Source organism: Temnothorax nylanderi, unplaced genomic scaffold, assembly GCF_030848795.1.
Source record: "Temnothorax nylanderi isolate EJ_2023f unplaced genomic scaffold, tnyl_v1.0 TNYL_tig0044_pilon, whole genome shotgun sequence".
NCBI lineage: Eukaryota > Metazoa > Arthropoda > Insecta > Hymenoptera > Formicidae > Temnothorax > Temnothorax nylanderi.
The window spans coordinates 121,110-134,467 of record NW_027249106.1 but is presented as its reverse complement, the minus strand read 5'-3'; the positions used below and the strand labels follow the sequence as shown (position 1 = coordinate 134,467).

At 35.6% G+C, this 13,358-nt stretch overlaps 1 protein-coding gene across 4 annotated transcripts; it reads right to left on the bottom strand.

Annotated features, from left to right (window-relative positions):
- Positions 1-1,159: 1,159 nt before the first annotated feature.
- Rme-8 (receptor mediated endocytosis 8) lies at positions 1,160-12,916 on the bottom strand. Of its 4 annotated transcripts, none has more exons than XM_071704745.1 (19): positions 12,703-12,916; positions 12,481-12,615; positions 11,569-11,833; positions 10,549-11,394; positions 9,826-10,269; positions 8,930-9,340; positions 8,231-8,796; positions 6,979-7,891; positions 6,499-6,855; positions 6,200-6,391; positions 5,565-6,077; positions 4,890-5,468; positions 4,314-4,743; positions 3,908-4,190; positions 3,562-3,775; positions 3,284-3,469; positions 3,052-3,192; positions 2,718-2,958; positions 1,160-2,633 (listed from the first exon to the last, which is right to left on the bottom strand). In XM_071704745.1, the coding sequence occupies exons 2-19, from the start codon at positions 12,549-12,551 to the stop codon at positions 2,518-2,520; spliced, it is 6,768 nt and encodes a 2,255-aa protein (XP_071560846.1). In that variant the 5' UTR covers positions 12,552-12,615; positions 12,703-12,916; the 3' UTR covers positions 1,160-2,517. The 4 variants fall into 4 exon arrangements, with proteins under 4 accessions (XP_071560846.1, XP_071560847.1, XP_071560845.1 ...); XM_071704746.1 differs by having other exon boundaries at positions 12,709-12,916; XM_071704744.1 differs by having other exon boundaries at positions 12,481-12,916.
- Positions 12,917-13,358: the final 442 nt, after the last annotated feature.

Here is a 13,358-nt window from a genome sequence, read left to right as displayed (position 1 = left end):
TAATGCATATTCAGAATTTATACAGAACTTACGATATATATACGCGTATTTTGTTTTAGTTATTTCCTTTATTTTTTCTAGAAAAGACGAGACTGTATAGGAATAAAATACTACTAATTATATATTTTGCTTCATAAAATTTAAAAGTCAACATTGCCAACAAATAGCCTTTATTTCTATATAAACAAATTACGAATTTAGCAAAATTCAGCAATTATTTGCAAGTATGTTCTGTGCAGACATGTATCATTATTATTGCAAAAACATTCATATTTCATATTCAGTACACTTGCTACTTGGAAAAGCAAAGACTCGCCAATCTTGAAATGCAAAAGTGTATGATTGATGATAAAGTAAGAGTAATATAACTTACATTCGTATTGTAATATTTAAAATCTCTCGATGTCATTTCAATGTTATTTTATTATTAGTAATAAGTATATACTATTAATTGAATACTTATAGCAATTGATATGGAAAAAAAGAGATGTTGCTCATAAAACACAAACGTCTAAATATACTCTTAAAATGTCTTCTAAAAGACATCTAAAAGATATTCTAACATTTCTGTCCTTCTTTTTTGATGTCTTTTTTTAGATTTAAACGTGTTCTAAGCATTTTTTAAACTCTTGCATCGTTTGAGTGTATAAATGGATGCTATGTCACTGAAGAATCTCTTCTGTAGTATCACCAGATGTTATCACTCTTTGTATAATTTGAGATTTTCTAATAATTGTATAAAATGTACATGGTTGAACAGATCATTAATTTTTTTTCAAGGTAATTCAAGGATATAAACAGGAATCTATGAAAAATCTTACGGTAAATAAACTATCCAATAATCTGGTTAGTAATATGCAATTTCTTCCGACTTGAATAAAATTATACATGGTAATTGAGTCGTATATATATTTGGAAAACGTTAGAAAAGTCGTAGAAAAATTGATATAATTATACAATATGATTATATAATAATGTCCTTCTTAATATTAAAGTATGCAGCAAAAAAATGTGTTTTAAGATAATAAATATTTTTCATCTATTTGAAATCCAAAATACGATTGAATTGTAATAGTTAGCCACACGTACACAACTAAAAAATATCTTGTTATATTCAAAAATATGATCTCTTCTAAAGAGAAAAATAATAGATTATAAATGAGCAAGTAAAAATATAAATATATTTTTCACAATCAATGAAACTTTTCATTCCGATAACATAAATTTAACAAAAATTACGTATTACTAGCTTCTGATCAGTATAGATAGACTTTCCGATTCTTTAACATTAATTTTTAATATTTCCTTTTCGCAGAACAAAGACGTTTTAAATTTCATATAAATACATATTATATTTCTGTCTGATTGGAATGTTGCCATTGATATTTTTTTTACAGTGACAAGGCTTGGAACATACTGGCATCACTCTCTCTCTCTCTCTCTCTCTCTCTCTCTCTCTCTCTCTCTCTCTCTCTCTCTCTCTCTCTTTCTATTTCTCTCTCCTTGTGTCTCCGTCGCGATCAACACATGCTATCACAGAGAAAGTTGTTGCGTTATACATATGAATTTCTGTTGGATGGTTTTTTCTTTTTTCTTTTTTGATTTTTGATTTTACTGCAAATTATTACATAAATCTTACACATTTTCGGGAATTTTTTACATGCGTGAACTCATGGTTAATCTCGTTAAAAAATATCTCCTATATTATACATAGATATTCTTAAAGATATGAGAATTAGTTAAGATGTATTCCTCTTTTCATAGTATCAATCTTTCCTTAATAAAAATTCAAGTGGAAATGTAATTAACGCGTAATTAAGCTTAGAAATTGAACCTCGAATAAGAAAGTAATATTGCCGCCTAGTTAAGTGGGAAAAAATACCAGAAAAGGAAATAATTTACAATAACGTTATTCAAAGTTAAGCTTAATTAGCCGATAATTATTCCTTCACTTAGATTTTTGAGAAAGAAAAGAGTCAACTTTGAACATTCAGGCAACACTATTCGGATTTCATTTTTGTTTCTTAAACACTTTACAAATGAACTTACAACAAATGTAAATTCTAGAAACGTGACAAAATCTCATTACGATACTGCTGATGTATGATGTATGTGTATATGTATGTACATAGAGACTGTCTTGGGCAAGGTATATATATATATATATATATATATATGTGTGTGTGTGTGTGTGTGTGTGTGTGTGTGTGTGTGTTATAATTTTACTTACATATATATATATATATTTATGTTGTCTTAAAAACTGACGAATGATTAAGCTTATAACTATGTTACTGCTCACATATAAATGTAATTAAAGAACGAAATATTATATACTTTGTAATCCTAACATAAAGATTATACGGCAAAAACAATATATTTAATTAATAAATTTCTCTCTTTAAGAAGCCAAAAATCACAGACAATGTAGTCTCTATACCGGTATTATTTACCGACAGGAATCTCTCAATATTAATGTTCTTACTGCCTTTTGTATCACTTACAATGTTATCTATATCAGATGCTATCGTTTCTATTAATTAAACTATCTTCTTTGTCTACTGGTGGTGGGCCCGTGGTTAAAGTTGTACTTGGCCCTGCTGTCAAATAGCCAGCAGATACAGGTGTTCCAGCTAAATAACGATCAAGCAATTTAATAATCGGCAAAAATATATATATAGTTAGCTATGCATTAAAGTTATTCACATATATTATACCTGTAAGATAACCAGAACTGGTATTATTCGAAATGAACAGATCGTGCCGTTGATCCTTATATTCTGCCCATACACTCGACTTTTCCAAAATGGCATTAACTTTTTCACCAAGAAGTAAACTTTTCGTCATGGCTTTTAAAGCTTTTACTATTTGTGCTTTAGTCGTGGCAGGGTTTTCAACAATATCTAATCGTCCTTCCAATATATTTAAGAGATATGGTACCATTTCGGCGTCCAACGCCTACGATAACAATAAAAAATAAAAAAATGAAAAAAAAACCAATAGTTTTGAACGCGGTACATGTGAAGCATACATATCCCTCTTTACACATACCTGCTTGATAAGTCTATCTTCATTCGTCGAAAATAGTCTATTCAGCGTCTCGCATGCTACCGCGATCATGTCTCTTCTCGATTGCATCGCATGCTTTAATGGACTTATGCATTCCGTTTGGCATATAGATGAGATACAAATCTAAACGCGAGTAAATAAATCAAATAAATTAGCAACACATAATTGTAGATTATATATACAACTGATCGTTGACGACAGGTGATTTACTCACCTCGCTTGTCGCTAATTGATGTAGAATTAATATAGCTGTCTTATATACCGACGGCTGACCGTTATGAGCAGCCATCTGTCGACAAAGTCGCGGTATATGACCCAAGGATGGTACTTGGTCCGCCAAAGTAGGTTGCGCTTGGAGTAAACACACAAGAGCCTGTGTCGTTAATTCCAACATATCCGTCTAGAAAGAAAATAAAAAATACATAAAATAAAGCCAAGTCAAGATAATATTTTCATACGTAACGCTCACTGTATTTTTATTATAATACTTACATCGGTCTTTTCCTTGGACATTAATGTTAATGTAGAGTCCATCAGCTCACTTAAGAATTCCTTTGGTCTCCTAAGCGCCCAAGCGGGACTGGCTATAAATAATCGAAGATACACTCCACCTACGACAGGCTCGTTCGTCGCGACATCGATATTATTTTGTGTATCCGGTAACTTTAATATGGCATTTGGATTTCGTCTCTGTAACGCGTGGTATCTGAAAGATAAGATATCAATATATAATTAACTCGACATCCTTGCACATCGCTAAGGAAGGGACGAAGGAAGAGGGGAGGGGAAGGAGAGGAGAGAAGAGAAGGAACGTGATAAATCAATTTATAATACTTACTCGTCTTTCAATTCCGCAATAATTCTCGCTACTCTAGCCTTTGCATCATCATCCCATATCAATTCTGGATTTTCGTGCTGTGTCTCAAACATGTGTACACACTGCTTGGGTGCATCGCGAATAGCTTCGCTGAATAATCTAGGTAAAAATTTCGATAAATCGAGCTTAACTTTTGGTCCAGCTAATTTATCGGATGACATTTTTGCAAGTAATTCAGCTGCTGCTTCTCTCGTCTGAATATTACTCGAGTTACAAAAGAGATCAAGAATGTACACGACAGCTCCTGGAAAACATTACATAACAAATATGTTCAATGCATGATCCAATCGACAAATACCTTGTCTTATAAGTCAATGTCAATGTTCTCAATGTGGCCTGTCAGGCACATCTTTCTGTGTGTACAAACCTTTCGATAATGCATCCTTAACAATTTTAGTCGAGCTCATCAGTGCGTATAAAGTTTCCAATGCAAGAAGCTGATACTCTTTCAAGCTGTGCAAACATAACAACAAATGCACGACAACTTCATTTGCGGCAATATCATCAACGCATTCCTGATTCTTGGTAACATTACTGATCACTTCTAGAGCGCTCTTTTGAATTAATTTAAAATTACTGCAATTTAAAAGTCCAAATAGCAATTTAAAGTGTCCCATACACTGTAATTCAATGCCAGGGTTATTTTTGATAACATTGTTCAGAGCTTTAAGCGCCATCACAATGTGTTCCAATTTATCTTGGTCCTTTTTAACCGAACTAATACTGCCTAAAGATGTTAAGTACTCTGAAGATAGTGATAGAAATTCAAGCAAGTTTATCGTGAAACCTTTGGGATTCTGAAAATTAAATAGCTCTCCAAGATTACTTTTGTCACGGACCGCGTAGCGGTTATTTTAAATTATCTTGTACGCACGCACGCACGCACGCACGCACGCACGCATGCATACGCACAATTTTGTTTCCAACTTGGAAATAAATTTACCTCGATTGGATATGCTGGTTGCTCATTGTATACCTTGACGAATATTTCGCCGATTACTAATTCGTCAGCATGAGCAGTATATTTGAAATCACTAAAATCATGTTCAAAATTATCGCTATTATTTAATCTCTCTTGCCGTTTCAGTTCTAAATATTCATTTAATTCCGCTCTGGTTCCATTGTCCCAGATTAAATATGGATTTGAACAATTAGAATTCAGTATCTTTAAAATTTCTTCAGGTTTATCTTTAACAAGCTGACGTGCTAGATAGGGCGTTAATAAACTTTCTAGAGCGGCAACTGTAACTGGATTAACAGGGGTCTCGTAGTCGTCCTTCATGTAACCACCTAATCTAGCACAAGCACGAATTGCCAATTTAGCCAAGTTATTGGCTACTTCCTGACGATTTTCATCTTGATTTCTTTCCACACCACCTTCTTCTAATGTGTAATCGTAGTTGAACATGAAGAGCAACAGATCCCATAAAGCACCGGATTGCAGTAGTTGCATTTGTAATATGCTGTCTGTAGCAAGAGATGAAACGCACTCTGTGGCAACTGCACATAATTTCGTTAAATGCTGCAAAAGAGGACAAAGAAAAATCAAAATTGAGATGGAATAAGTTGGAAAGAGTTCTATATATTCTTTAGTTATAATTTATATCTTTGTAGGTACCTTAAAATGCAGTATTCTGCAAAGGTCTCTTACAAGTTGCGGCAATTCAATAATCTTATCTCTGCATCCTCGAAATGATCCGGCAACAGCGAAACATCTAGTTATATGCATACAAACTTGCACTGCTATGTCAGTGGATTTACTCGATCTGCTTAAAACAGATACGCATCGCGTATACGCTTCCAACAATACGTCTAAACCACCCTCCCTTCGCAATTCTTCGGCATTTAAAGCCGAACAGTGGACTGTGTGATACGCAAGTTCACTTGCAGCTGCTAGCAATGGGGCAGACTTTGAAAATAATCGTTCGTCATCCGTTTCCAGCTTAATCGTTTTAATCAATTGAGGATAACCAGCGTATTTGTAAGGTCTAAGCTCATCTGTATATCTATGGAAAAGGATGCTCTGCGTCCTTAAAATCAAAACGATGTTGTCAGGATTAGGACCAGTCGTCGACCAACAACTGCGACTGCATAGAAACTCGTATGCCTGACTAACAGCTTCAAACTTGTCCTAGAATCATTATTATTGTAACGCGCGTTGTATTTGTGTGTGTGTGTGTGTGTGTATGCACGCCTATATACACTTGATTCACATAAAAGTATTAAAATAATTCACAATAAATACAGGCTTACTCTGCCTTCAGGATTTTTGTCAGGATGATACATTTGAGCTAATTTATAAAACGACTTCCTCACGATCGCTTCGTCATGCTGCTTTCCACTAGGTAAGCAAAGTTGCTTATAAGCTTCATCCATAGTCATTAGAGGTGGCTTTTTCTCTACTTCTCTTTTCCACGCGTCTAATACATCTTTTAATAATTGTACCTAATTCAATATCACACTCGTATAAGTCATTAATGTTATACGTAGAGAGAATTCTACAAGATGCACGATACACAAAAGATCAAGTCAATTGATTTGCTTTAACTTACAGGTTCTGGGATAGGCCATTGTGGAAATTTAACAGTGTCGCAAAGATGTCTGAGATAGAATATCTGACAAAACAATTCATTTTCCAATTGTGGATATCTTACAGCAGGTATAGCGATATATTGATACCTGGCCATGGTATGACTTCGCAACTTGGGAGTAAAATCTGCAATATGCGCAGCAATTTTCTCGATAAGCATTCGTCGCATTTCTGCATTCCAAATTGCTTCCGGCGTATCGTAATCTCCAAGGAATATCTGCGCAAATTTCTCTGCTCCGTGATTCTCTAAATAACTCACCATTGCGTCGGGCAACAGTTGGCCGAGAATACTTCGTTGCATGATATCTGAAGAAGTGTTCTAAAGGACACGACAACAATGAGTTATACATACAAGTATTTCTCTATCGTAATTGTATTATAATTATATTACAATTTTTATTAATGAAAACAGATGTAAATATCAGACATATATCAGACTCACATCGTCATTCCTAAAGGCTTGCTTAGTGTGCGTAAGTTGTAAAAACCTTGCAATTGGCAAGACGTTAGAACCAGTGTACATTAAGATAAAGTAAAATACGCCGGTAAGATAAATTTTTGACACTTCTGCATTGTCTCGCATCACTTCGCACAACAACGTAGCGACTCTCTCAACTAGGATTGGATCAAACGTTAGCAAAAGCTGTACAATATGTGGCAGATACTGAAGATCGGATAGCAATCGCTTCACACGTGGCAATGGTCTAATTACCGCGTCATCGGCATCTCTACTTGGGAAATATTCACACATCTTGATTAAAATGTTGAGGATTAAATTAGCCAATTCACTTTCATTTATCACGGGAGTTCCCTTTGCAACAAGACTCCACTTTAATTGTGGCACTTGTGAAATCGTTTTCCATCCATCTAATCCCTGTGCCCAAACTTTTGTTTTGTGAGTCACATGATTTGAACCGTACAGTTCCTTCAGGTCTTTCAGACTCATCGGACCTTCACGTTGATCTCCATTATTGTAATACCATTCTTTCTCCATTCGTTCCTGCTGTGGACCCGCTTCTATCACATTGGTTTGCGTCGGTACGACTGCTCGGGAAGTATGTAAATGTGCCAATGTCAATAAATCGACTAAGGTTCGTACACCATTCTGATCCATTATGTCTTTGACATTTCGCCTGTGCAATATGAGTTTATTTATGAACATGACTAGCCTATCGCGCTCCGTTCTATCCGCGCAACGTTCCAACATTCCCAATATGTATTTCGTATCTGAGAATGGACCAATATCCTCGTAATATCGACCGTACACTATCGTCATTGCTTGCAAGCAAAGGCACTTCATTTCGATTTTCGCAGTCAATAAAAATCTATGGTATAAATCATTAAAAAATTCGTATCTGCAATTGAAAATAAGACATCGTTACGTAAACTGTCTAAAGCTACTTTGTACTACGAATTAGTACGCGACATCGAGTATAGTTTGTGACAAACATTTATCACATATTTTTTTCTTATTTTTTCATGCTATTTGTAACACCTCGTAAACGTTTCTTTCTTTCTTTCTTTCTTTCTTTCTTTCTTTCTTCTCTCTGCCGTGTTGGTTTCGTCATGTTTGTTACGCAAGTACCAGTTTGTCAATCAATTACCTTTGGATTCACAAAATTGGTAATGTCCCGTCACACGATACGTTTTTCAACGAATGTATGTAAAATGGTTATCGATATATATGTACTTACGATTTTCTTATAGGACTGTCCGGACTATCCTTTTCCAATAAAAGCCTCAAGTAGTAATCTCCAATTTTAACTTCATCCGAAAGACATTGATATTGCACCTCGAACTCTCTATGATTCCACGCAATCAAAGTTCCGCCAGCCAAGTCTTTATCTGAACTAAATGCACGTATCTCGTTTTCCAAAGCTATTCTCAATTCCTCTCTCGTTTTGTGATTCCAAATTAAATTTGGCAGTGCGTGATCTTGATTAAACTTATAATAGAATAATTTCCAATTTGCTTCAGATTTAATTCGTTCTCTACGTTTTCTTAAAACTATTGGACGCTCTTTAATCTTCTCTCTACGTTCTATTCCAATACGAGCACCCCAATGTTGCAAAGCATTTTCTACATGCTTTTCAACTACTCGCATCTGACGTTCGATAGCGATCCATTGTGGACTTTTCTTATTTCTTGACGCATGATCTATAGCAATCTTTAAATTGTCACGATTGTTCAATCTCTCTTCTTCCAAGAATGACTCCGGTACTTTTTCATCAGAATCCAAATAATTCAACAAACCCACCGGCTACGAACAAATTGCAGCAGTTCCACATTATTCGTATTTAAATGCACCGCGTGATAGGCGCTATTTTAAAAGCATAATTGTCTCCATCTTACAGAGTGCGAATCCTATTTCAATATAGACAATATCGACTCACCATAATTCGTTTCAATAATCCCATAGCTGTAGGATGTCCCGTGACCCACAAACCTACTAAATGTCGGCACAATTGTCGATGCGTTAATAATCTGCTGTCACTGCCGATCGTAAATAAACTATTTAACAAATGTCTTGGTAGAGCTCCTTCTGCAAGTGCCAGTTCTTGCATTTTTGCTGCTACCTCTGGTGCACCCTCTTCAATGATTGCTCGCATTATCAATCCAGCACCTTTGACCACAGCCAACGAAGGATGTTGAAACAATTTAAACAAAGATCTACCTCTTGTAGCAACCATTTCTAAAAGATTATCAAAATGTTTGCCATCAGTAGTTTCACTGTATGGTACACACAGGGCAAATGTTAAAAGATCGAGCATAGCGGAGACTACCAGTGCACCTGTACCATGATTCTGTAATATTAAAAAAAAGAAAGGCTTTGATGTATTGCATAGTAAATCAGATTTCTCCCCCCCCCCCTCTCTCTCTCTCTCTCTCTCTCTCTCTCTCTCTCTCTCTCTCTCTCTCTCTCTCTCTCTCTCTCTCTCTCTCTCTCTCTCTCTCTCTCTCTCTCTCTCTATCTCTCTCTTTCATTTCATGTCTTATATTTTATAGGATATCTCTGCACATTATCAAAAAACTTTTACAGTTTCTTATTGCTTCTATAGTAAAAGACATAAATTTAACCATATGTTAAATTTATCGAGACATCGATAAATATATTTCAGGAATTAAAAAATTTACAAATAATTAACAAACAAACAAACAAAAATGGTAAGATGCTGAAAGACAATCAAGTCATAAAAAGCAAAGGTTTTAAAATAGATCTCAGAAACACACGCAACAAATTTGATGTTACGAACAATAAGAGTAAATGTAACATTTGTAAAATACTTACAATGTGATTAACCCACATTTCAAGTAGACTTTCTAAAAACTTATTACTGCTGAGCAGACTACTTTTGTTCAGTTGTTCTTGTCTTAAATCGCAATCGTCATGCATTGGTTGCATTAGAGCGCAAATACAATCTATGGCAGCTTGCGTTACACCACAATTTTGTCTTTTCAAAGCCTTCACGACCTTTGTACCAACGGTTTCTCTAAAGCCAGGAAGTGTTGTAAATGCAGCGAAACCGATTTTGCTAGCCACCAGTCTTCGCAGTGCATGAAATTGTGCTTCAATCTCGCTATTTGTCTCGAGATCTTTGCTTATTAAAGTATTCAAAGCCCCGAGGATAATCTTGTCTTTATTTTCAGTAAAAATCCCCTGTAAGTAATCATTCGTGATACGATGTACTTGGAGTTGTAATGTTGTTACAGTCCATTCAAGCGGTACAACTTCCTGGATAAACAGAAAATGTCTCATGTCCCTTTATGTACTATTTATATTCATATAAATGCTTTCATTTAAAACTTTACAATCTCTTTACACGTATAACGATTTTATTAAGTTTCAAAGGGAAACTCCAAACTCAAAATCAGTCTCAATAACACTTTAACCGCTTCAATGTACTGTACAAACTCTTACACATGTGCACAAATGCGTAATGATTACTTAACGATATTTCTTAAGTACAACTCTCGTATACGCAATCAGAGATAGAGAAATGCGTCATCTTACGTCTTGCGTAATGGAGTAATTAAGCCCGCTGTACGGTACATTTGCGTTAAATCTCTCCAAAATTTCAGCAAACGTACGTCCTCCAGGCGGCTGCTGAAGGAATTTGACATGTGTCGTCTCGACCTCCTCGTCAACAGGTAGATTGAAAGGTCCGAGTCTTTTACCTCTGGCTATGGGATACATCTTTACATGAACATCTCTATTACCAGATGCTCTTACACCATCCAGTAAAGATGCCAATAAGGAATCTCTATTTGTCGCGGTATAACTGCGCATTTGACCATTAAGATATTGTATAGTGAACAATTGAGGATTATCGTTATCACGAATCAAAGTGAAAATGTCCGACAGTGGCCTAAGAGTACAAATGTTGTACGTTTGAGGATCTCTTTCCAACAGGCAAGTGTCTGAAAGACAAAGCGTTCTTCTTTGAGGATCCAGATGCCTCGAGGAGATTTTGTGGACAGTAAATTCCGATACACTCGTTATATGCTCGTCGCTGCTAAATTTCCCTAATCTTTGAGCAATAAAGTCATCGAGTCTTATAGGCTCCTTCAACATCTTTATATTAATGCCCAAGTTATTTAATGCAGTTTCTTGCAATTTCTTTTTTATCTCTTCCATATGGTTAGAAGCGAAGAGATGCAGACGTCCAAATCCACCACATACAATCACAAATCCATTGGGATAATCTTTCATTGTCAGGAGCCCTTCAAAATCTTTATAACAATAACTAGCTAATACCATGTTTGTCGCAGGATCTAATTGATCAAGACTGTATGGTGTTATTTCTAATACAATGGGTAATCTTGTATCAGACCAATGATGTTTATAAGCTGGATATCTCTGCAAATATAAATATTATTAATACGTAACATACATATACATGTATGCATATATTATATAGTAATTCTCTCTCTCTCTCTCTCTCTCTCTAAGTGTGGGGCTCATTTCCTTCACATATAATACTCAGTAGGAGAAGAGAAAGAAGAAAAAATACATGTGCATGTGTAAACTTACCAAAATTTCTTTAGACTTTTCAACATAATTTCTGTACTTAAGTGCTTCTGTCAATAAGTGTGGTCTATGTTCAGAGCTAAACTTCATGGTCTCATTTTTCCGTTCCTTACGTACGGTTATAGTAAATTCATGAGAACCTAATTGATTTCTATTTATTGGCTGTACACTTATAAAATCAGAATATTCCCATTTGTTTGTCACTTCTAATGTACCAGGATTGTATGTCGTTATCCCCATAGAGCCAATGGAGAAGATACGCTTGTACCTAAAATATGTTACTTATTGTTAGATGTAAGTGAATGAAAATAGCATTGTTATTTCAAAGGGTCATATATTACTGAACGTAACTTGGTTATATAAATACCTAATGAGAATGTTGAATATTAAAAATTATATATTTTCTAGACATATCTAACATAAAGATGGCACACAATTTAATTTGTATATATTCTTATCAATATATACAAACCATAAATAAGCGATACTTTCTTATACGTAAATTTTGCATAAAATTGTCATAATGCATGGATTGTTTCTACATTAAGATGTACCTATGTCTGGACGTTTTTATCATTTTAGTCCTTAAATAAGTTATAACACAAATTAAAATCAAAGAATCAAAGATAATCAAATATTTTTCATATATTTTTATCTTTGATTTTAATTCGCATTACACTTACTTAAAAACTAAAATGATAAAGGTGTCCACCAGACAATGGGTCTTAGAGACACAAAGTACCTCTAAAATATTAGTACCTTATATAGTTGCATGAACTAAATATATCGAACAATCGTACAATCTTTTGTTTGACGTTGTACATTAATTCGCTTCTACATCTCTTTCAAACGTCTTTAATTGAATTGCAAAAATATGGATTGATACATACATATGAGAAAGAACAACGCACTTACTTTCCTTTCCATGTAGAATGCTTGGTAACTAAAAAGCATGCCACATCTTGATTGTCCTTTATCGGCATCATTGTTTCATTTCTTGTGGACGCAATCGTATCGGTTCGGATAAAGTCTCAATTAAACCGCAGAATACTACTCGCACAAGGTGAAAGCACGAGTTAGAAAATTACAGGACCGTCATTACATAAAGTACGGACATAAGAAGAAAGGTATAAAAACTTTAACTGTGCAGTCCTTGCTTGCTGCTGATTTCGGTCCAAACAGGGGTACTTGCGTACGTGCTCATTAATCCCTTTCATCTAACGACGGTCATCTTTGACGGCTTTGATGGCTTCGTCAACCTGGAAGCAGCCATGACGGTCGAGAATGGCTAAGCTATGGGGGGCGTTTAGGGTTAGGGGTGTTGACGAACAGCTGTTTCTAGATGTCGGCAGTGTCGGCAGTGTCGGCACTGGTCAGCACTCGGCACCGTGCACACGCGGCGACGCGGCAGTCGGCACAGTGCTGCTTATGTATTGCTGCGTTCCCACTATACGCGTCGCGCGTCGCGTCACGACGCCGCGTCATGGAGTTATCCAATCAAAACGTTTCATTTTATGACGTCATTTCCGACGCGAGATCTTGCCATAAAAATGAAACGTTTTGATTGGATAACTCATGACGCGGCGTCGTGACGCGACGCGCGACGCGTATAGTGGGAACGCAGCATAAGGGCCAATTCCTTTTAGTGACACAAGTCGACACAAACATCGTTCTATCCTTCTTGGCATTCAATGAATAACAAAGACAGAACGACACTTGTGTCGACTTGTGTCACTAAAAGGAATTGGCCCTTCGTATGTACACTCGTGGACAGAAAGGTTGTCCGACTTATA